We start from the raw sequence: 25204 nt of genomic DNA, 5'->3' as shown, positions 1-25204 counted from the left end.
ATAATACACTCAATATTAATACAAAACTCTGCGTGCCTTTTACGAATTGTCTGTTTTTTAAGTGTATTTGGATACAGGCGTACACTACGACTTTTATTAATTATACCGGATGTCGGAAATTATAATTCCAACAAATTTATATACAAAAAATTATATACAAGTTTCGTGTTACATTTCAATAGAATTCGAATTTAGTCCTCGATGTCTGAGTTCTACAAGCGTTTATTGTACGTTTATACACTATTTGTTTACGTCACACACACAAAGAATGCGGAGAAAGCTTAAGTTTGAAAATAGGGACGAGTTGTATACAAATTTGTTAGAGCTAAAAGCGTGTAAAATCTTTATAAACACTCATTATGCTTGAGACGTGATGGGTGACCCACTTCTATTTTTTCCCTTCTGCCATTAAAATTAAATGTCTACGATGCCCCTTATTAAACGATTTACCGTGCAAATTTCAGTTTGTAATATTTATCTATTCAGTGATATTAAACGAAATAGACGTAAATACACGCACATCCTTATTTCATTTCTTTACTTTTTCTGTTCGGACGTGTCACAACCATTCCAAAAACTTCCAAGTCAAATATTATAACAGCCAGAAAAATAAAATTCATTCAATTATATTAAAATCATTGGAAATTTCTCGACATATACTTTGAAGGATAATAAATTAATTTTCAATTAAATTTCATACGAGAAGTGGCCAAGTCAATGAATCATTTCGTCAATGTTAAGATCGAGTTTGTTGCAATTATTTTGTTTGTTGGTTTACTCCTAATTAATGATGTTTACCGCTGAGTATTTTTATAATGTGGTTGAAATTGTTAGTTGAATAAAAACCGAATTCAAAAGTGTTTTTGACGAAATAAATGTAATCTTTGTAGAAATGAATGATCTATTTTTGAATTGTTTCGAATATAATAAACTACGACATACAACACACGTGAAAGAGTGCAAATGGATAACTAATATTAAGTTTTATAAATTAAATAGATTCAAACAGAATGAGTTTATCATTAAAAGATTTTAAAATAATTTTTAACAAATGATTTTATAATTCTTTATAATTTTTTTGTAACCTCACCTTCAACCAACTCCTCCACTTCATCGTTTTCTTCATATGTTATTTTTTTGACCAATGAATGCTTCTCTAAAAATAAAAGTTCTGTTTTCAATGGTCTTATTTCACATCGAGTACTTTCCAAAACCCAAAAAGGACCCTCCTCTTCATCATCGAAATTTTTTAAAAAGTGAAAAGTTTCCATTCCTGATAGAATAATCTTACAGTAGTCGAAATATTCTTTTATTAGTCGGAAAAATCATTTATTAATTAATAAAGAATTTGCAGCTATTACAATCAACACTTTCCACAAATTGTGCATTTCTCGTGTTGTGTTTTTCAGTTTTAAACCTTTAGATGATGAGAATTATTAAATTATTTTGAATTGAACTTACAGAAGATAATTCTGTTTCTTCTGGAAAATCAGCATTGATATCACGTGTCAGTTGCAGGACTGCTTTCACTGTATTTGTGAACGCATTTTCTGCACTAACATTATTGTCACAATCGGAATATTCACGTATTTCCATTTGATTATTAAAAACTAAAGAATAAAACTAAACGCATCAAACACAGCAATTCGTAAGAGATTTTTCGCGTGAATTTAATAATTATGTAAGAATTTGAAAGAGATATAGGAAATGACGAACGGTTTACACCAAATAAACAGATGAAATTCTCATTGTAGGAATATATTTTGTAAATTTTATCCATTGAAAATCCACAGCAATAATACTAAGAATTTAGCAAAAGTCAATTTATTTCAGTCATAAATATTACATTGTGATTTGACATTATTAATTGTCTGGAAAGTGTAAATTGTTACAATCGTAAATTGAAGAATTGATATGCAGTTTTACTAAAGAGTTATTCCCGGTGAAATAAATGACTAAATGTTTATTAATAGAATTCAATATTAAGATATTGGATATAAATAATAAATTGTTATTTATTTGAAGAAAATACGTTTAATGATGTAATTGTCTCAAGCAGAAAATGAATGCAAAGTTAAATATCGTTAATGGCACTAAGAATATTCGCCGTTCTTAAAATTCTATATCATTCTATTGGGATTTTTAAACATCTGGTCGAAAATTACTTTTAATTTTATGTTTCTGTATTTATTTTCGACACGTTAGTAAACAGTTAATATAATTATAGAATAAAAATGTACTGTACTTACTCATTAATCTTATTTAATAGCACCGAACAAACGCTTCGACAATGGCCGAAAATGTATTATTGCTATCTATTGTTTAAGCAACAATTAGAAACGTGCTTACGTCACGCTAATCACAGAACTTGCTTAGAATTACGCATGAGAATAATTTTATTTTTGAATTTTTTTTTTGTTTATTTTTTGATCACAAAAAAGACCTGAGCGATTAATTAATGCAATAACATAACTAATTAATATTTAAGATTGACAATTGTCCCATAGTGTTGGAATTATTACAAGGTGATACAAGGTGTAATTAATAATAATTATTACAATTATTATTAATTACAACACTATGTTATAACACTCAAGTATTTTTTACAGCTTATCCCCATGTTTTTAGATATCGTTTTATGTCTCTGGCATTAACGCATTTATTTCTATGTTAAAAAATCTGAATTTAGTCTCTATTCGTGGCTGTAGAGAGTTAGTGTATTTCATTAACGATTTTAGATTTCTTTCAAAGTCCTGAAGTTTCTTGTACGTATAATTCCGGATTGCTTCCAAGACCGTGTTTTCTTTCCTCTTTTTTTACGTCTTATTGGTGTTTCTTCCGTCTTATTGGTGTTTTCTTACGTCTTATTGGAGTTGTCTTTCCCTTTCTTTACGTCTTATTGGGGTTGCTCGAATCTAGTTTTTGAATGGGACTCATTTTCTCAGTAAAACATAGGCCGTTTTTAAACTCTTCATTAACTATTGAAATCTTCTATACTCATGCTTGAGTTTCTTCCGTGTACGAGTTGTTTTGTTTGGAAAGCTTCGCCGTTATACGTGTATTCATTTTTTAAATCTATTCGGTTAAAACCTATAATAATATGTCAGAGTAACTGTGAATAAAAAGATACCCTATTTTAAATTATAAATGAAAATCCGTGGCTCCGACTCGAAGGAACGTGCAGCTTCCAGATCAAGTCACTGTTCTGAAACATGATTTATAATTTCCATTAATAAATTCGCCACAATTTATTTTTAATTTTTCTGTTATTTTAAAGACGGATTATGCTACAACGTGTTTCTATAGACAGAATAATGTCGATCATTCAGAATAAACAATATTTGTATCAATTCTTACAAGTGTTTGTTCTACCCTGGCACCTAGACGACTAACAAATCTTGGTGTCGTGAACCTCTGCTCGGATGATCTGCCGAAAATCCATATTATATTAGACGCAAGGGGGCTACACTGGAGTCGACTGTTTATTTCCCCAGAACATCAACAACCATAGATGCTAATATAAAACTAAAACTAAAGGTGAGGAAATGCGAGGTGTAGAAGAGGTATGAGTGTTGGCTGACGTTTTGCGTAATCGGTAATAGAGAACTTAGAATTATTGAGGAGTCCAAGTGTATCCGGTAAAGTGTCTGAAATTGATCGAATGCATCAAATGATGCACAAGCGAAGTAAATTATGTTATGAACAGAGTAGTAGAATTAGAAAAGTGATGGCAAATTATATGTTTCTAGCCCGAAAAGCCATTCAGGGTCTGGTAATAAAAAATGAATTGTGCTTTATACAGACATAACAAAGTGACTTCTTTCAAACACTTAGCAGACTTTCAAATACTCTGCCAAGTGTTTGAAAGGAGTCACTTTATTGTGTCTGTATAAAGCAAAGGAAATTAACAATACTGTTTTATCAGAATCAAAAGAAAATGAATTGCTTAAAGCACGAGTTAGAACAATTAATGAGGTTAAACAAGAGCTGGAAAAAGAGTACAAGAAAAGGCCTAGTTTCTCTGAAGCGGCTAGAGCCAAAATATCAATTACAAGTAAAGGTCGAGGTATAACAATTGGTTTAAATGTAGGTAAGAAAGATGAAGCAGTTCTGTTCGTTAAAGGTTAGACGGATATAAGAAGTGACTCTATTAACTTTTTCGGCAGCATTTATAACTGCGTATGTCGCATCTGTTACGATGTATTTAAAAGAACGTTTATATTTTTATTTATTAAAAAATGGCTAAACAGTTCATTTTGAAGGTAGAGACGGATTTTATAAAAAAATTCTAAATGTAATAAAAAGTAAAGTCGCCATTAAGCTCGACCCTACTCAAGATATGACAAACGACTCACTCTATTTCCCCAATCCCTTGATCTTTAAAGACTAAAATTTACCAAACTCGATTCCTCTAATAAACAAACCACTCTGCAAAATTTCTGGAATTTTCGACAAAATGAACAGGAGTTATTACGCTCTAAATTTATTTCTAGCTCTATTAGGTTGTTGAGATGTATATTTTATCGTAGAAATTAAGCAGAATACCTTCACAACTTTGTTTCGGTCTGGTCGGCTCAGGTATCTTTTATCACATTAACAATTCCAAATGTAAGGGCACTGTGGCGACAGCTTTGGCGATAAATCCCAAAGTCGCCACAAGGGGGAACCCCTGACCTGACCTATGACATCACACACATTCTTGTTGGATTTGGACGTCGCCAGACGTGTGTAGTAACACCTCGTGTTTTAACCTGTACAGTCGCGCCATAATTCATATATAGAATAAATGTTAATATTTTATTGTGTGGCCTGGTTTGCAATGATTAATTTCACACAAACTGGTGACCACAAACTGGTGAGCCGAACGTGATATATGTTTTATGGTGCCTCTACCAGACGAAGGACTCTTATCGTGCGACATGAAAATTCCATCCATTCGCATCGGATACAACGTTGGACTTTCATCCTTTTTCGGAACTTCCAACTCATACAACTAGACCTTCGAAACGTGTAACCACGGATAATTTTTCGTCGACGGTCGACTTTTCTCAACAAAAAGGTATAGTACACCACGTGCTATCCTTCTTTGTCCTCGCGCCACGTGCCATTTTTTTTTCCTCGCCACGTGCCTTTACGTGCCATCGTTCTTCGTCCTTTCCCCACGTGCTGAACTGCGCGCACAACGTATCATTTAAGGATAACTACCTCCGCACTGCCACAACTACGTAAAAAAATCATCATGTCTGAGGCAGAAATTAATGACGATCACCGTCATATTTCACGCATTGCGATCAGACCCCCACCCTTCTGGAAGGGCAACCCTAACTTATGGTTTGCTCAGTTGGAAGCACAATTTTCGATAAATAACATAACCGTCGACGACACCAAATTTAAACACGTCGTTGCTGCAATAGAGCCGGAAATTTTAAATTCGGTGCAGGACCTAATCCTCAACCCGCCCGACCAGAATAAATTTTCCACGCTAAAGGCTCGTCTCATTGACGTCTATTCGGAGAGCGAGACCTCCAAAATCAGAACGCTTCTTCAAGGGTTGGAACTGGGAGACCAACGTCCATCCTTCCTATTATCACGGATGCGCGACTTGGCCGGAAACCATTTTAGCGAAGACCTGCTACAATCTCTCTGGCTGTCGAGACTTCCTCATAACGTACAGGCCATTTTAGCCGCATCTAAGGAAAAACTCCAACAACAGGCCGCCATGGCCGACAAGATAATGGAATTAGTCTCCCCCGCTCACATTCAAACGGTCGAACATGACCTTGCCACTATCTCCACCTTGAAGAACCAGGTTGCGGAATTAGCCCAGCAGGTCAAGAACCTCACATTATCCATCAACAACCAACGCCGCTCCTTCACACGTTCTGATTACCCTCCCAACAACAGGAGGCGCCGCAGCAAATCGCGGCAGAATCAACAGCACAGCACCCCACACAACGGCATGTGTTACTACCACGCTACCTTTGGGGAGCAGGCGAGGAAATGCAAAGCCCCTTGCTCCTTCCGACCGTCGGAAAACTGACTAGGCGGGCGCTTACGGCCAGAAGCCTCACCCGCCACATCGATCGAATCACCATGGCCGACCCTACTACGAAATACAATTCCTAATTGACACAGGCGCCGACATCTCCGTTATCTCAAAAAGTTCTAACATGTATTTATGCAAACCCGACAAGCTAGTCCTCTTTGCTGCAAACGGAACGCCTATTTCAACTTACGGAACAAAACTATTAACACACAACTTTAACTTAAAGCGGAATTTTTCGTGGCCATTTGTAATCGCCGACGTAACCCAACCCATCATAGGAATCGACTTCTTAACTAAATTGAACCTACTGGTGGACATTAAAAACAATCGACTAATCGATGGAGTCACGCAACTAAAGTCTCCTGGTTGCTGGCAGAACCGACCTACAACTGTCACTAACATCACCGCTGTGACTAATGATTGTCCCTACCACCGTATCATGGCCGAGTTCACTACCATCACAAATCCGTCGATAATCCCCGAAACCAAGAAAACGCCAACCACCTTTCATCACATCGAGACTAAACGACCACCTGTCTTCTCAAAACCCAGACGGTTACCACCAAATACGCTCCGAGCAGCACAGGAAGAATTTTGGTTCTTAATGTCCCAAGGCATCATCAGACCATCCAAAAGCCCCTGGGCCAGCCCGCTACACATTGTCAAGAAGGCAAATGGCCAGTGGCGACCATGCGGCGACTACCGTCGTCTCAACGCTGTAACCGTCCCTGATCGCTGCCCTGTTCCTCATATACAGGACTGTACTCAACTCCTAGAAGGCAAAACCATTTTTTCCACCCTGGATCTAACCCTCGCCTATCACCAAATACCGGTCTTCCCTGAGGACATTCCGAAAACAGCCATAATAACCCCGTTTGGCTTGTTTGAATACATCTATATGCCTTTCGGTCTACGAAACGCTGGTCAAACCTTCCAGCGATACATCCACCAAGTCCTACTTGGCCTCGACTTCTGCATCCCGTATTTCGACGATATATTGGTCGCGTCCAAAGATGCGGACGAACACACGGACCATCTCCGCCAAACGTTCCTCCGCTTGAAAGAGCACGGCCTAAAACTAAATCCATCCAAATGCATCCTTGGAAAATCTGCAGTTCCATTCCTCGGCTGCATGATTACATCATCCGGAGTTAAACCTTTGCCATCAAAAACCAAAGCCATCAACGATTTTCCTCAACCAAAAACTGTAGCTGAGCTTCGTCGCTTCTTAGCCATGCTCAATTTTTATAGACGTTTTTTGCCAAATGCAGCCCAAACTCAGGCCCCACTACTCGAATTTCTCAAGGACTCCAAAAAAAAAAAATGATAAACGCATCATCTCCTGGAACGAATCTGCTCTAAAGTCCTTTAACCAATGTAAAGCAGATCTCTCAAATGCAACGACTCTGGCATACTATTCGTCACATGACAATCTCTCCCTAATGGTAGACGCATCTAATGTCGCCATCGGCGCCGTACTCCAAACCCATACCGCCGAAGGAACTCGTCCACTAGCCTTCTTTTCACGGAAACTAACGCCTACCGAAATAAAGTACAGCACCTACGACAGGGAACTGCTGGCTATATACTCCGCGATCAAGCACTTCCGCCTTACGATCGAAGGTCGAGACTTTGTCATCTTTACGGACCATCGCCCCCTCACCTTCGCTTTTCGCCAAAAACCAGAATCTTGCTCCCCACGTCAGCTGCGACATCTCGATTACATTGCGCAGTTCAGCACCAACATCAGGCACGTCACTGGCTCGAACAACATCGTAGCAGACACTCTCTCTCGGATCAACGAGATTCGACTTCCCGTGACAGACTTTACCGCCATTGCGGAAGCTCAAGCAAACGACGACGAGCTAACCGCACTCCTCACGGACGATAAAACAGCACTCACGCTACAGCCACTCCGAATCAGCCCGTCACTACAACTATATTGTGACACCAAGGACAGCAAAGTTCGCCCATATATACCACTCCAATTTCGCCGTCGAATCTTCTCTTCCATGCACAATCTGGCCCATCCAGGAATTCGTGCAACGAGGCGTCTTGTCCAAGAACGTTTCGTGTGGCCTTCGATGCAGAAAGACATCGCCAATTGGACCCGTTCCTGCATTAACTGCCAACGGTCCAAAGTGAATCGGCACACCAACAGCCCTCTTCAGAGATTTGACCTCCCATCCAATCGGTTTTCACATGTGCATCTCGACCTCGTCGGACCACTCCCGCCTTCAAATGGATCTACCTATCTACTCACCTGCATAGATAGATTCACGAGGTGGCCGGAAGCTGTTCCCCTCCACGACATTTCTGCTGAAACAGTCGCTCGCACTTTTGTCTCACATTGGATCTCCAGATTCGGTGTTCCCTCCATCATCACAACCGATCAAGGCCGACAATTCCAGTCTCATCTGTTCGCCTCACTGACAGCTATGTTGGGCATCCAACACATACGTACAACACCATACCATCCATCAGCCAATGGTTTAGTTGAACGATTCCATCGTTCGCTAAAACAGGCTCTCAGATGCCACGAACAACACTGGACGGAATCTCTCCCAATCGTCCTACTCGGCCTTCGATCAGCGTTAAAAGAAGACATCAATGGCACTTGTGCCGAGATGGTGTACGGCACAACCCTTCGTCTCCCGGCAGAGTTCTTCCATCCTTCGCAGGAACCGCCAGCAGACCCATCATCCTTCCTCCATCACCTACGGTCCACGATGCAGTCGCTTACGCCGACTCCAACATCTGCACATGTCAAACCTTCACACTTCGTCCATCCAGCACTCGACACCTGCTCCCACGTGTTTGTGCGAAAAGAAGGTCATAGAACTTCTCTGACCTCCCCTTACGATGGACCCTTCCCAGTTACCGTGCGGACACCCAAGCACTTCACAATCCTAGTCAACGGAAAAACAACAAAGGTCAACATCGATCGATTAAAACCAGCATTTCTGGACAGCGAGAACGCCAGCACATTGTCAAACTTGTCCAGGACAACACGTCCAGACTCCCCGGAGCGACCAAGGATAAACACTCCTAATAACTCCGTGCCTACCAACACGACGACGACAACACGTTCTGGAAGAAGAATCAGGTTCAACCCCGGTACCTTTAACTTCATACCTACGGCACTTGGGGGGAGTACTGTGGTGACAGCTTTTGCGATAAACCCCAAAGTCGCCACAAGGGTGAACCCCTGACCTGACCTATGACATCACACACATTCTTGTTGGATTTGGACCCTTCCAGACGTGTGTAGTAACACTTCGTGTTTTAACCTGTACAGTCGCGCCATAATTCATATATAGAATATATGTTAATATTTTATTGTGTGGCCTGGTTTGCAATGATTAATTTCACACAAACTGGTGACACAGGCACAAATAAATTTCATAAATGAGCCATATGTGTTGTTACAAACATACGAATACAAATTTGTCGATTTAATTATATTTTGCGATTCGTATGCCATTTCTTTCGAGACAACGGATAACTTAGAAACAATGGCATTATTTTCGTGCAAAAGTTTAATCTTTACATGCCAAATAATATATTATCTACCACAAAACATCTTACGGGTTGTCTAATTAAATAGTCACTCGATTTTAATTAAACGGTTTAGTAAATCCCCCTCGTTCAAAAATAAACTGAAACTAACTTCCCAATTTAATCATCTTGCACAGACATGCCCACTGCTACAAACATGCAAATTTATACCTCAAATTCTTAAAGTGACAAACGTAGATCGAGTGACCAGTGACAGGTAAAACGGGGTACATAAACACTCCTGTGATCGAGAAACAAGTTCCTCAAATTAATGTAAAAGGAATTGAGATACGTAACTTTGCATCATCGACAATGGGATGCTTTGTCTTTAAAAAGTTAAAAAATAAAAATTTATTTACACAATTTATTTGTTTTCATACTTTGCTCTTTTGGAAAATTTTCTGCGGAATGCCCATGATAGTCACATTACAGTAGACCTCCCCTATAAAACAGATTCATATAATGCGGGTTCGTATATAACAGCGAAAAAAATGCGTCCGTATTCGTATAAACACGCTAAAAGAGACTCGTATAAAACGGTAAAACCTCATCGCCTACTCGTGTTGCGACAGGATTGGTCAAATCTAGACCAATAGCGGATATTGCACAAACCGTTGAGTTTAAACGAGCAGCAGACCTACTAAATACCATTTCAACGGCCATAAAAATTATATTTATATTAATGATGTCTCCAAAGTTTAGCGAATTTTTCGCAAAAAAAAAAAAATTTAACAAGAAACAGGCGCCAGCCGTTCGATGCGCCGCTCCACGACAAAAACAAGCTTAATTAAGCAATGGCGTCGTCGAACGGTGCACACTCGGTAAGTAATCCCACAATTTTTGTATAGCCTAGTTTATATAAATTATTCCCAAAATATTATACGTGTTTTGGAAATGTTGAGTCAAATTAGTCTAGAATCGATTAATTTTATGGAAGACAACTTTTCAAACAGCCGTAGTTTCGAAACTACACACATTCCGGGCTGTGATTGGCTTATGTATTTGAGGACTTGTCTAACATCAATTTCATTAAAAACGATAAGTATCTACCGATTTATAGGGTCTACTGTACTTTACGGGTGATAGTCATCTATTTACTGGTAAATTTGTTTTTCTGTATTTCAGTTGGTGGCATTGTTGGTGCAGATTAGAACTAAAAAAAATAATTTTCTGATTAATAATTTTTAAAATCATTGATTTTTGTTACAAAAGTGGAATTAAATAATTGTTTAAAAATTTCATCTAAAATAAACTCTTAATACTTTTTCTCTAAATATAAAATGACTTATAAAAAAATATGCGTATTACGATTCCTTTAAGACTTGGAACGTTCTATGCTAATATTCGATTGATAACATTACAGGATAAAAAATTCAATACATTACAAACAGTTACAGTTTGAATGTGTACACTTTATACTTATCACAACCTGTACACTTCGTACAAAATTGCTAAATTTATAAACATCTGTTTTTAACTCGGCACATCATTAAATTTAAGTACAGAGATTGCAACAGGAATGTTTATCCTCGACTGTATTCTTCGGGAAAAAGTCTACAGTTTGTGTACACTGTACATTACATTGAAATAATTCGGGTCCTGTACCTACAGCATGGAAAATATCCATTTTCAGTACAGTAATGCCCCGAACTTACGCGATAAGTGGGACCGAGTGATAACCGCGTAAGTCGAATTCGCGTAAGTAAAGGTATAATTTCCCAATTTGTGTAAAATCCAAGTCGGATGTATGTAAGCTAATAAATGTTCTGGTTAATCTTATCTCGTCTTTTGATTCGGTTACAGTTACAAAAAATCACCACATAGAGTCTCTCAAGTTTCCGTAGATATAAATGACAAGCAGAAATAAATAACACAAAATAAATTGTAGCTATGTGTCGATTCCGCGCGACATTGTCGAACATGTAAGCCGAACAATAGTATAAGGGAATGAGTAATCAAACGTTGCGTGGCGCTCAAACAAAAGACGAATCGTCGAGATTTGAAAATCGCGTAACTCCGGGTTCGCGTAAGTCGCTGTAGTACGAATTTTCTAATAATTTTTGTTATTTGTCCCCAAGTGTCTAATTATCACAGTTCATAATATTAACTGAAGCTTGATTACTTTAACCGAATTTTATACAGTAGTGATTATGATATTCATTTTCCTCGATTATAATAAAATATTTTCTACTATTACTAATAATCCAAAAAACTGTTTATGCTTCTAACACAATAAAGTGGTATAAATTAAGACACTTGGCGGGTTTTCTCATCTTTATTTAGTTGATACGTGTAAAAATTTTTACACGTTTCGGGCTCTTAAGCCCCTCTTCAGCCAACTAAAACATTAAAAAAGAATATAACATACATATAAAAACACAAGTATTGTAGAAATNGATTTTTGTTACAAAAGTGGAATTAAATAATTGTTTAAAAATTTCATCTAAAATAAACTCTTAATACTTTTTCTCTAAATATAAAATGACTTATAAAAAAATATGCGTATTACGATTCCTTTAAGACTTGGAACGTTATATGCTAATATTGGATTGATAACATTACAGGATAAAAAATTCAATACATTACAAACAGTTACAGTTTGAATGTGTACACTTTATACTTGTCACAAGCTGTACACTTCGTACAAAATTGCTAAATTTATAAACATCTGTTTTTAACTCGGCACATCATTAAATTTAAGTACAGAGATTGCAACAGGAATGTTTATCCTCGACTGTATTCTTCGGGAAAAAGTCTACAGTTTGTGTACACTGTACATTACATTGAAATAATTCGGGTCCTGTACCTACAGCATGGAAAATATCCATTTTCAGTACAGTAATNGTTGACAAATCCTATCAAAGATATTATAGAAAATTATTTTGTATATAGGCCTACTATATTCAAAATTCAGTTTGATGGTTATTTTCCTGTAGATGGTGATCAATCATCATCTGCTCAAGGAGAAGGTAACCAAACAATTGGTAAGTTTATTTGTAGAACTCTTATAATTTTACGTGTAGTTAGTTACAACATACTAAACTAATTTTGATACTGAAATGGAAGAACAAGAAATCTCTGAGGGAGTAGAGAAGATGCAGGCCACTGCACAGGATACTCCAGTTGAAACTAGGATAATAAAAGTATCATTTCCTGTTTTTGAAGGCCCGAACAGAGGTAAATTATTATAATATCGATCATTCCTGAATTAAGGCAAGTAGACTATTGAAAATCTCAACTTTGTAATGGGCATATAAAATTTTTAATTGAAAGAAACGAAGTATGGCATATATACGAGACCTTATCTGAATGGAAACTCTCTTTAATCTTAATTTATTTGCATTTCAACAATGCAAAGACGAGTGATTTATTTAAATTTCTTCTGATTGTTAAATATGACATAGCGGAATGTGAAGATGCGATGATTCTTCCATTGGTAACATCGTACTATTTTGTCAGCCATGTTTAATTATAAATTGTTTTTGAGGTCGTCATTAAAGAAAATGTTGTAATTTTTTTGCCACTTACATTTATATTTAGGTAATTGAATCATCGTTTCTTCATACATACTCTGGGTGTTTAATGTAATTGTGCTGCTTCAACCCAAAATGAAACGAAGGATGAAATTTTAGGATTTACCCTCTAGAAAGGATTGGGATTCGTAAGCGAATACATTGATTGACGGGCATCTGGGCTAAAAACGAATGGGAAAAATAAAGGATTTTAAAAGTGTTACAGAACAAGTATTTTTCTAATATAGAAAATTGATTTTTACCAGATTATTTACTTACTTATTAGTAAATACACTGATATCACGAAAATGATATTAACTATTTAAAGAATAGACGTATGTAATTTTTTCATAATTAAAGCTAGTTGCGTGTGCTTGGCCTTTTGAGGAAGAGGAGATGGTGATAAAAAAACAACTGTCTTAATTACAAACTAAAATGTAGGATTTACAAGCAATTGGAAGTCTTTTAAACGCTTCACTCATTGCTTTTAGATAAAACTTTAGACATTTCAAAATAAACAATTCATTGTCAGTATTACATAAATCATTAATCAGTACTCTTGGGATTACCTCAACATTAATTTTTTCGATAACAATAGATTATGTGGATTATATACATTAAAAGTTTCACTATTATCATCATAAGCTGATAATACTTTTGTTTCGATAAAATTAAAGGCTAATAATTTAATAAACGCTTTCTATATAAAAAGGAGATATTAAAGACTTTTCAGATTGGAAGAAAACATTAAACTCATTGAATATAAGTAATATAAACTTAAAAATAATAAGTTTTAACACGTGGATTCTGCATTTGACTAAAAATAAACAGACATTGTTCGTTTTTTTCTTCCAAATTCTGAGACTCGAAAAACTTCAGCAACACATTTGTATGTAATGATGAACGATCTATCCTCTTTATCCTCTGGCGACAAATACATAGAATGAAGAAATAGTCATCGTTTGTTCTTGAACCCCTCCTCTAGTGTTGTGTCGTCTCGACATTATTTTTGTCCTTACTCAGTGAATTATTAGTATATAAGTCTTCTCTCTTTAGTTTCATGAAACAACTTAAAGAAACTTGAGTTCGACCACAATCAAATTTGATCAATTTCTAGCATCTGCACACTGTAGAAAATCTAGAAATACAGTTCTGTATATCATAATAATAATAGTCATTGCCAGAGAGTGCTATAAAGTAAAGAAAACTCTGTTAATTTAAATTTCTCAAAAAGTAAAAAAATATTTCTAAAGTCGTTTTTATATGCATGTTGTTTTTCCATTAAATTGAGGGTCAACAATTAACTGATATTGTTGTAATTGGGAAATTATTGAACTGGCGAATATGCCGCTCGTCTTCATTTTTATTATTCTGTTAACTCCTCTCGACGTTACTAATTACCAATCAAATAGGAATATGCGCCAACGCTCTATTCGATTTTACCTAATGAAATACAAAATGGCGATTTACCCGCAGTAAAAGACGAAGGGAGAGAGAACAAAAATGTTACTCATGATAATGGAAACAATAGACGTAGCAAGAATGACATTTGGATCTCTTCTGATAAATACGTGTTAGAATATTACGCAGACTCGAGTGTCAACAGAAACGAAAGGAAAAGTTTGTTAGATAAACAAGGCATTAATAACGAAATCACCGTGGGTAAAACTAATGAAAAAACCGTCATGGTGGATGCTTATCTGTCTTCCTACATTACAAGTTCGTTTTCTCTGTTTACGCTGTTATTAGGTTGTTACTACTTCCTCAAGCGATTTTGTACAACGGGTGTCAATTTTGAAAAGATTTGCTCTTTGGAATGTGTGCTTAAAATCCTGAAATGGCTGAAAAAAATTGATATTCTGGGGAGATGAGAAACAGGATGAAGAGAACGTAAAGTATAAAAAGTTATATATCAAGCATCAGGGGATGATCTAATTATGATGATTAAATTAAACAGGTTGCAAAATGTTCGACTTATTTTAATAAAAGCAAGAAATAGCTCAAATCCTATTTAATCTTAAAAAAATACTGTATTTTGTCATGTTTGTAACCGGAATTTTTTTCTTTAAGAAAAAGTAAATCATTAAATTTTATAACCAATAAATCATTAAACTTTATTTCATTAGATTACAAAAACAAGAGACTAGACTGAGATTTGCTTAATTGACTTAACTTAATAAATAACAATCAACAGTATGTTACATCATTACAAGAAAATTCGGTTTAAAGTAGTAGTAAATTTAACACATGTCGAAGTTTCTCTGTTCTCGACACAATAGGCATTACTTAAGTCTTTCTTTCACAAATCCAAGTTATATGGTGATTAAGTTTACGTTTTTGAGGACCACAAAATGACTAACAATACACGACCATTGTATCTTCTATCGAGTCCCATTATTAAAAAGAATCAGTGCCAGTCGGAGGTCAGAAGTTGACGATCAAATAAATATTTAGACCCGATTTGGATGACGTATGCTTCGGCCTGAAGGATCTTCTGTATGAATGAAGCGTAGGTAGCAAAGTGTGAGCATAGTCTATCGCTTTGTAGATAGCCCCGCAAATCGAACGACGGCATAAGGCATTCGAGAGTAGTTACGCTTATCTTGGTCACATTAGACAATTTACACAGGAACACTTTACTCAAATACATTTGCGAACAATCACGCATCTTGACTCCTGATCCTGAAACATTATCAGTACGTTATTGTCAATTTCTCAAAAAATTATAAACATCTTTATTTACTTCTATATTAAAATAATAGGATTTCCAGTAATTCTAGTCTTATTCCTTTAGTGTATGTAACAACTTAGTTTTCGACCATTCCTTCTATATATGTAGAAGGGATGGCCATTTGTGGACCCGTTCTAACTGACAAAATGTCTTCTGTGTTCTTTATTGATGTTAGAACAGTAGTCAGTATATTTAAACACAATTGAATTGCCAAGTTGTGAACTACGATAGTGAAACAAAACTAACATTGCAAAGATATCAGAAGAAGAATAATTTCCACAACCCTAGCTCAAACGCCATTCTGCCTTAAATTATTTGTGCAAAAGTCATCTTTGTGGAATTCCTAGAATTCGCTGAAGATATATCTTAAAAAATTAGTTCCTACAACCTTATGTTCTGTCTGTTCGTTGATTATTTAATTATTACTAATTTATAGATTAAATTCTACGAAGATTCACAGGGCATCTATATAAACATAATTCCAAATTAGATATGGAGATTATCTAGTAATAAAACGAATGGTCTTAAAAATACATTAGCAAGTAAGCATGTTTCCTGTACAAAAGAATAATAAACATTAAAGTTTCTGTAATAATTTAAGAAAACGATGTAATTTTTATTCTTGAAGACTCTGAAAATTAGTGCATTGCAATTTATGGCTAAAGTTCCGAAGTAGGAAAGAGATTCAGTACTAGTTACATAAGTTTTCAATGTATTTTTGTTTTAGTAAACCTAGTATCAGCTATGTTGCATGACAAACTCCAGTTTTTTCCTTTTTAGTTAATTTCTGCAATCCATGACTTTTAGGACATCCTGTGGGAAAAAATTAAGAAGGGAATCCATGTTCTGGATATGGTCTACAGACACAACAAATACAAACCTTAATAAAAGAAAACGAAGGATTCGCGTGTTATCTCTTCACCTTTTCATACTCTTCCCATCCAAATTCCCAGTGTGTGGCAACTCTTTTAGTACGTTGTAATGGCATGCAAATGGGCATAGCTGAGGCTTAGACATAATTATAAACAGAATATGTTAATGCTGAAGCAAATTGCTTACAGAATCTTATGGGAGAAATCATAATTGACTAGGAAATAAAACTGTTAAATTATGAGAGATTAAAAGCTATAAAGAATGGTTTATGAACTCATTAGAAGACTGAAGAACTAATTTAACACTGATACAATGTAGTGCACGTGTATGTCAATTGGATAAATTTTCCACCTCATCAAAGAAATCTTTTCTATTTATGAACAGAATTTAAGGATTTCAAAAAGTCCATTTAATAGAGTGATACGTTTCACCACTTTCTTTACAAATTCCGTTAGAAAGCAAAATATATTTGTGCTATTTGTAACATTAAACACAGAGATTTCAATTTAGACAACTTTGAAATCTCTCGAAAATAATTCTCTACTCACCTGGATCCATCAACAACACAGCTTTGGTTGGTACTATTGAATTTCTATCATGTATTCCCATTCGACAGGCAGTGTCTTTTATATTTTGAATCATATACTTCAATTTTGAGGCGATTTCGTCATCGTAGGGCGACGATTCTGGAATATCACTCATTGCGCGAATAAACAGCACCACTTTGATTATATTGGCTTGAATCAAGCTTCGAGAATCGTGAATAGTAAAGTGACACCAGAGGTACCTCCCTGTTTTCAACAGACAATGAGCGAAGCTTTCATTTATGAAGCGATATGGAATACCTTCGTCTCCGAGTGGACGCTAAAATAAGAAAACATGTGTTGAATTAGTGAAAATTTACAACAAAGACTTCATTAGACAGAATAAATTTGATAAGTCCGAGATTACAGAAAAGTTTAAATTGTTACATCGCAAAAAACAAAACTGGTAAGTTGAGTCGATTTAAAGTGTATATTTGATAAACCTGAATGACGAATGATCTTGAAATTCTTGAAGAATCATCAGAAAAATTAGTTTCGGATTTGAATCCCTGGAGATAAAAAAATGTGTTGAAGTGAGGGGCTCCCGTAGAAAGGGACACGTGCCCCCATTTTCGTCTCGATTGCCCTTTTCCTAATCCCCAAAACAGAAAATTCGCGAAAAGAAACTAATGAACAATATTTGTCCATTGACCCATGCAACTTCATATGTTGACCAAAACCCATTCGTTAATTTCGAGTGAAACAAGTGCCACCTTGTGAGAGCGTTGATCTGGCTTTGAAGCTCTTTGCATAACGTACAGTACGATGCCCTCTTTAATAGCTTGTTTCCCCTTTTCATAGTCTGCAATCCACTGCTTTAAGTACAATTTTCTAATAGAATAATATACAAATCGAAAAAGTTACTTACTGGAGGTTGAAAACTGATCTTTCCTCGATTTTCCTCCACTAAAAATTAAAGTATTTCATTAGACTCGAAAAAAAAAAAAAAAAAACAAAAAAAATAATAGAGAAACGATTGTCATCCTACTTACATAAATCCTCGATATGTCTTTCCACTGTCTTACTGTTTTTATCTCTGATGGTCAGTTGCTTGTCAAGGGACTGTACCAAACTCATAACTTCTTCGACTGTTACCGCTTGCTCTTTTTCTTCACATATTTTCTGTAATAAGATCGAATATTCTTCAGCTAATATCGTTGCTTCTGGATGAGCGATACTCGCTCCACTTGCTGTCTCGTCTAGAGATAAAAGACAAGATTGAAATATATTTTGATCAAAGGGAGAATAACGAGGACTGAGCACTTACCTAACTTGAAGAGGCAAACCAACTTTAGGAGATACAAATGGTAAAATGTAAATTTTAAATCGAACATCTGTGTGGCTGTTTTCAGGATAATAATGAGCAAGCATCTATGCTCGCAAAATTTTATGTCATCTGGATTGATGTATCCCCCGTCTACTTTGAAGGCTGGCCCTTTGCCTAATTGATCGGCTATTGCTGTTAGGTACCTTCCTTTGTTGCCATTTGCTTTTAAAAGAACGATCTGTAACGAAAACAAATCTTCGTTTAGAATCATAATGAATCTCCGGCCTAAATTACAATTGTGAAATACTACACTAAACTTGGAGCCCATTAAGTCTCGCTAAAATCAAACTTTGACTTACAGCACCAACTACAAAGTGTCTATCGTTCTTCAGAGATCTAGCCAAGTGTTGCTTTCAATAATCCTTCTTCAACAGTTCAACGGGACTTTAAAATCCTTTTAAGTTGTATAAAGTATTGTAAGTGTAATAAGCAAAAGAACTTTGAAATCCTTCTTTCTTCCCCTTCTGATTATCTCAGATGACCATTCATCAATATACTCAGTGTTATAAGTGGTATGAATCCTAATTTTTTCTAGAGGGTAGAACCTGAAATTTCATCCTTCATTTCATCTTAGTGTAATTGTACTTCAATCCAACCACCCAGAGTATGTATGAACAAACAAACTCAATCACCCAAATATACGTAAGTGCTGGAGAATGCTAATTTTTTTAATGACGACCCCAAAAACAATTCATAATTAAACATACTATGTCACCAACGGAAAAATCATTGCATCTACACATTCTGCTGTTGTGTTTAAGAATTGAAACAAATGTAAATAAATTTTAAATGCAAATAAATTAAGTGCATGGTCAGTAAAAACGTCTATATATTGAAGAAAATTTAGTTCTATTTAAAAATTTTTTTTCATTTTTTGCACTTATGTTAACAATTAAGTCTTTTTTCAGGCTCATAATAGACATTTGCAGAACAGATTGTCCATATAAAACACTTGAGAAAGTGAACTTGAAGAGACTTAATGAGCAAAGAAGATGCTAACATAACCTTAAATACGTCAGTCTTAAGAGGATGTTACATCTGAAGGTCACTTACCACTTGGTCGACGTTCAGTTGAAAGATGTCTTTCTGCTCCCAGATCCATTGAACATATCGCTCCCAACACCGATCCATGTATTTGGCGAAGTGAGCATCGGCACCTGTTTCTTCCAAAGACTGTTTTTCATATAAAAATATTTAGTTTCTTGTATATTGACATGTATCATCGCGTATCTTGTGGATTCCACACATCGAATGGAATATCCAATTGAATAATCCATAATATTGAATTAAAATTCCATTTTGTAACGAAAACTGTTCATGAATCTACTATTATAAATCGATACTAATTTAAGAGAGGACTTACCTTGTCTTCCGATCCTCCATACACATACTCTATCATTAATTCCAAATTGTAATCGATTTTCTCATATGCTAGGTATAGAAGAAATAAATTTTAAAAAGAAATAAGACAATCTCTAAGTAATAAAAATACTCACTATAAATATTATTCACGTTCAAGTATTGGAAAACAATAGAAAGAAGACAGGAAGAACAATTTTTGGGACATCCAACACGGCAGAAGACTGTTTGCGCCTTTTCAAATAGTTCATTCATTTTTGACTCGCACTCGCAACATAAGTATATGCTGCTGTATTCTAGACCTATTTCTTCACAAACATAACATATTCCGAATCTTGATACTTGAAGTTTTGCTGCCAATTCGGTGTTCTGGTCGTTCATTTCCATTTCTTCTTCTTCTTCTTCCTCTGTTGTTTCACAATCTTCTTCATCCATTATTTCTAAAATATTAAATAGATTAAAGAGAGTTTCCATTCAGGTATGATCTCGTATTAGGGTTTCTCATTTCCCGGTATTTTGCTTGTCCCGGGATCCCGGGATAAAAGTGAACTGTTTCCCGGGATCTTGATATTTTTAAACAAATCCATATACAATCGCCACCATAGATGGTCACTATGTTACGCTGGGTCTTACTAAACACGATTCGACTTGCGTAGCTGCGTATAGATGAGACAGGTGATAATTTACAATATATATGTCTCTAATACAAACAGTTAGCTTCTGTGCTTATTACTGTGCTAAGCTACACACTGTGGCTACTTTCTCGTGCATCACCTTATATAATANTAAACACGATTCGACTTGCGTAGCTGCGTATAGATGAGACAGGTGATAATTTACAATATATATGTCTCTAATACAAACAGTTAGCTTCTGTGCTTATTACTGTGCTAAGCTACACACTGTGGCTACTTTCTCGTGCATCACCTTATATAATAATAATAATAATTTAAACGTAACAACTGCGTCTACTTGTATAATATGTAGTAATTAATAACACGTAAAATAATAAAATTTATATGAATAAACTTATGAATTGATTTGTTACCTTCTTCTTCTTCATCGGTAAACAATTGATCACTATCTTGATCACCTACAAAAGAAAAAAAAGGCCAAAAAATTAATAGAGAGAGTGANCTAATTACCAATCAAATAGGAATATGCGCCAACGCTCTATTCGATTTTACCTAATGAAATACAAAATGGCGATTTACCCGCAGTAAAAGACAAAGGGAGAGAGAACAAAAATGTTACTCATGATAATGAAAACAATAGACGTAGCAAGAATGACATTTGGATCTGTTCTGATAAATAAGTGTTAGAATATTACGCAGGCTCGAGTTTCAACAGAAACGAAAGGAAAAGTTTTTTAGATAAACAAGGCATTATTAACGAAATCACCGTGGGTAAAACTAATGAAAAAACCGTCATGGTGGATGCTTATCTGTCTTCCTACATTACAAGTTCGTTTTCTCTGTTTACGCNTGCAATGCGTGGGAATGGGCAAAATATCTAAAAAAGTGTCACTATGCTAGTGGCTTAATCCTTGGGTAACAATAAAATGTTGAATAGCGAGCTCCATTTACGCACTCGACGTTATACACCTAATAACTAACAGAATGTTTTATGGGTTATGTAGCGTCCTAACCGGTAACAGGCAGAACCATACATTTTTTTGGAGAATTCATACAGTAAGGATGATCCCTGTACTATGATATTCTTGACCTGAGGTTGGGGTGAAAGAGAAATTTCAAAAATTATAAAAAAACAATACTAACAAGGCGACTGTGTTTTCTATAAACTGTGGTACCCAGCAACACGGCACCCCAACTTCTACACACTCTACAGTCTCTCAGTACATAGCGCTTGTCATNATCATCAAAAAAATTAGTGTAGGATTTGAATCCCAGGAGATAAAAAAATTGTTGAAATGAGGGACTCCCGTAAAAAGGGACACGTGCCTCCATTTTCGTCTCGATTTCCCTTTTTCTAATCCCAAAATAGAAAATTTGCGAAAACAAACTAATAAACAATATTTGGTTATTGACCCATGCAACTTCATATGTTGACCAAAACCCATTCGTTATTTTCGAGTGAAACAAGTGCCACCTTGTGAGGGCGTTAATCTGACTTTGAAGTTTTTTGCATAACGTACAGTACGATGCACTCTTTAATAGCTTGTTCCCCCTTTTCATAGTCTGCAATCCACTGCTTTAAGTACAATTTTCTAATAGAATAATATACAAATCGAAAAAGTTACTTACTGGAGGATGAAAACTGATCTTTCCTTTATTTTCCTCCACTAAAAATTAAAGTATTTCATTAGACTCGAAAAAAAAACAAAAACAACAAAAAAAAAATAATAGAGAAACGATTGTCATCCTACTTACATAAAGCCTCGATATATCTTTCCACTGTCTTACTGTTTTCATCTCTGATGGTCATTTCCTTGTCAAAGAACTGTACCAAACTCATAACTTCTTCGACTGTTACCACTTGCACTTCTACTTCGCATATTTTCTTTAATAAGATCGAATATTCTTCAGCTAATATCGTTGCTTCGGGATGAGCGATACACTCTCCACTTGCTGTCTCGTCTAGAGATAAAACACAAGATTGAAATATATTTTGATCAAAGGGAGAATAATGAGAACTGAGCACTTACCTAACTTGAAGAGGCAAACCAACTTTAGGAGATAAAAATGGTAATATGTAAATTTTAAATCGAACATCTGTGTGGCCGTATTCAGGATAGTAATGAGCAAGAATCTATGCTCGCAGGATTTTATGTCATCTGGATTGATGTATCCCCCGTCCACTTTGAAGGCTGGCCCTTTGCCTAATTGATCGGCTATTGCTGTTAGGTACCTTCCTTTGTTGCCATTTGCTTTTAAAAGAACGATCTGAAACGAAAACAAATTATTGATTAGAATCATAATGATTCTGCGGCCTAAACTAGAATTGTGAAATACTACACTAAACTGGGAGCCAATTAAGTCTTTCGCTAAAATCAAACTTTGACTTACAGCACCAACTACAAAGTGTTTATCGTTCTTCAGAGATCTAGCCAAGTGTTGCTTTCAATAATCCTTATTCAACAGTTCAACGAGACTTTAATATTCTTTTAAGTTGTAGAAAGTATTGTAAGTGTAATAAGCAAAAGNTTGTGAAATACTACACTAAACTGGGAGCCAATTAAGTCTTTCGCTAAAATCAAACTTTGACTTACAGCACCAACTACAAAGTGTTTATCGTTCTTCAGAGATCTAGCTAAGTGTTGCTTTCAGTAATCCTTATTCAACAGTTCAGCGAGACTTTAATATTCTTTTAAGTTGTAGAAAGTATTGTAAGTGTAATAAGCAAAAGAACTTTGAAATCTTTTTTTCATTCTTTTCTGATTATCCCAGATGACCATTCATCAATATACTCACTTAGTATCTTAAGTGGTATGAATCCTAATTCATTCTAGAGAGTAGAACCTGAAATTTCATCCTTCATTTCATCTTAGTGTAATTGTACTTCAATCCAACCACCCAGAGTAGGTATAAACAAACGATGACTCAATCACCCTAATATACGTAAGTGCTGGAGAATGCTTATTTTTTTAATGACGACCTCAAAAACAATTCATAATTAAACATACTATGTCACCAATGAAAGAATCATTGCATCTACACATTCTGCTGTTGTGTTTAAGAATTGAAACAAATGTAAATAAATTTTAAATGCAAATAAATAAGTGCATGGTCAGCGAAAACGTCTACATATTGAGGAAAATTTGGTTCCATTTAAAAAATTTTTTTTCATTTTTTGCACTTATGTTAACAATTTAGTCTTTTTCAGGCTCATAATAGAGACATTTGCAGAACAGACAGTCCATATAAAGCACTTGAGAAAGTGAACCTTAAGAGACTTAATCGGCAAAGAAGATGCTAACATAACCTTAAATACGTCAGTCTTAAGATGATGTTAAATCTGAAGGTTACTTACCACTTGGTCGACGTTCAGTTGAAAGATGTCTTTTTGCTCCCAGATCCATTGAACATATCGTTCCCAACACCGATCCATGTATTTGGCGAAGTGAGCATCGGCACCTTCTTCTTCCAAAGACTGTTTTTTATATAAAAATATTCAGTTTTTTGTATATTGACATGTATCATCGCGTATCTTGTGGATTCCACACATCGAATGAAATATCCAATTGAATAATCCATAATATTGAATTAAAATTCCATTTTGTAACGAAAACTGTTCATGAATCTACTATTATAAATCGATACTAATTCAAGAAAGGACTTACCTTGTCTTCCGATCCTCCATACACATACTCTATTATTAATTCCAAATTGTAATCGATTTTCTCATATGCTAGGTATGGAAGAAATAAATTTTAAAAAGAAATAAGACAATCTCTAAGTAATAAAAACACTCACCATAAATATTATTCACGTCCAAGTATTGAAAAACAATAGAAAGAAGACAGGAAGAACAATTTTTGGGACATCCATCACGGCAGAAGACTGTTTGCGCCTTTTCAACCAGTTCATTCATTTTTGACTCGCACTCGCAACATAAGTATATGCTGCTGTATTCTAGACCTATTTCTTCACAAACATAACATATTCCGAATCTTGATACTTGAAGTTTTGCTGCCAATTCGGTGTTCTGGTCGTTCATTTCCATTTCTTCTTCTTCTTCTTCTTCCTCTGTTGTTTCACAATCTTCTTCATCCATTATTTCTAAGATATTAAATAGATTAAAGAGAGTTTCCATTCAGGTAAGATCTCGTATATGCACCATACTTTGTTTCTTTAAATTAAGAATTTTTTATGCCCATTACAAAGTTAAGATTTTCTCATTATTCTAAGAATTTTAAAGATTGTCAAAATTACTTCCCTTAATTCAATGTTTCACGTAAATTTGGGAAATTCGTGTGGGTTGTCAAATCAAAAATTAAAATTTTTAAACAAATCCATATACAATCGCCACCATAGATGGTCACTAGGTTACGCAGGGTCTTACTAAACACGATTCGACGTGCGTAGCTGCGTATAGATGAAACAGGTGATAATTTACAATATATATGTCTCTAATAATAACAGTTAGCTTCTGTGCTTATTACTGTGCTAAGCTACACACTGTGGCTACTTTCTCGTGCATCACCTTATATAATAATAATAATAATTTAAACGTAACAACTGCGTCTACTTGTAT

At 35.4% G+C, this 25204-nt stretch overlaps 5 protein-coding genes across 5 annotated transcripts in view; 1 reads left to right on the top strand and 4 right to left on the bottom strand.

The window, feature by feature from the left end:
- The window catches only part of LOC111613722, a 45703-nt gene extending 25458 nt beyond the window's left edge, over positions 1-20245 (bottom strand). Inside the window, exons 1-4 of the mRNA XM_023355059.1 lie at positions 20128-20245; positions 19995-20062; positions 19685-19804; positions 18572-18809 (exon numbers count right to left, since the gene is read on the bottom strand). Of these exons, the coding sequence (XP_023210827.1) occupies positions 18572-18809; positions 19685-19804; positions 19995-20062; positions 20128-20245 (544 nt within the window). The remainder of the gene's footprint in view (positions 1-18571; positions 18810-19684; positions 19805-19994; positions 20063-20127) is intronic.
- On the top strand, positions 5212-6106 carry LOC111613714. Its single transcript, XM_023355051.1, has one exon. It carries the CDS (start codon positions 5240-5242, stop codon positions 6038-6040), a length of 801 nt encoding a protein of 266 aa, XP_023210819.1. The 5' UTR covers positions 5212-5239; the 3' UTR covers positions 6041-6106.
- Positions 15519-17639, bottom strand: LOC111613717. The gene is made up of 2 exons (XM_023355053.1): positions 17269-17639; positions 15519-15798 (listed from the first exon to the last, which is right to left on the bottom strand). The coding sequence occupies exons 1-2, from the start codon at positions 17420-17422 to the stop codon at positions 15524-15526; spliced, it is 429 nt and encodes a 142-aa protein (XP_023210821.1). The 5' UTR covers positions 17423-17639; the 3' UTR covers positions 15519-15523.
- Positions 20246-22515: 2270 nt separating the features above from the next.
- LOC111613718 lies at positions 22516-24085 on the bottom strand. The gene is made up of 2 exons (XM_023355054.1): positions 23981-24085; positions 22516-22893 (listed from the first exon to the last, which is right to left on the bottom strand). The coding sequence occupies exons 1-2, from the start codon at positions 24056-24058 to the stop codon at positions 22588-22590; spliced, it is 384 nt and encodes a 127-aa protein (XP_023210822.1). The 5' UTR covers positions 24059-24085; the 3' UTR covers positions 22516-22587.
- A 36-nt stretch (positions 24086-24121) lies between these two features.
- Positions 24122-24724, bottom strand: LOC111613721. The gene is made up of 3 exons (XM_023355058.1): positions 24424-24724; positions 24291-24358; positions 24122-24238 (listed from the first exon to the last, which is right to left on the bottom strand). Exons 1-3 carry the CDS (start codon positions 24722-24724, stop codon positions 24122-24124), a joined length of 486 nt encoding a protein of 161 aa, XP_023210826.1.
- Between the last annotated feature and the right edge of the window lie 480 nt (positions 24725-25204).

Source organism: Centruroides sculpturatus, unplaced genomic scaffold (genome assembly GCF_000671375.1).
Source record: "Centruroides sculpturatus isolate CEXI.00-Female unplaced genomic scaffold, Cexi_2.0 scaffold1908, whole genome shotgun sequence".
Lineage (NCBI taxonomy): Eukaryota > Metazoa > Arthropoda > Arachnida > Scorpiones > Buthidae > Centruroides > Centruroides sculpturatus.
The sequence above is the reverse complement of the archived record's forward strand: the minus strand, read 5'-3'. Positions and strand labels throughout refer to the sequence as shown.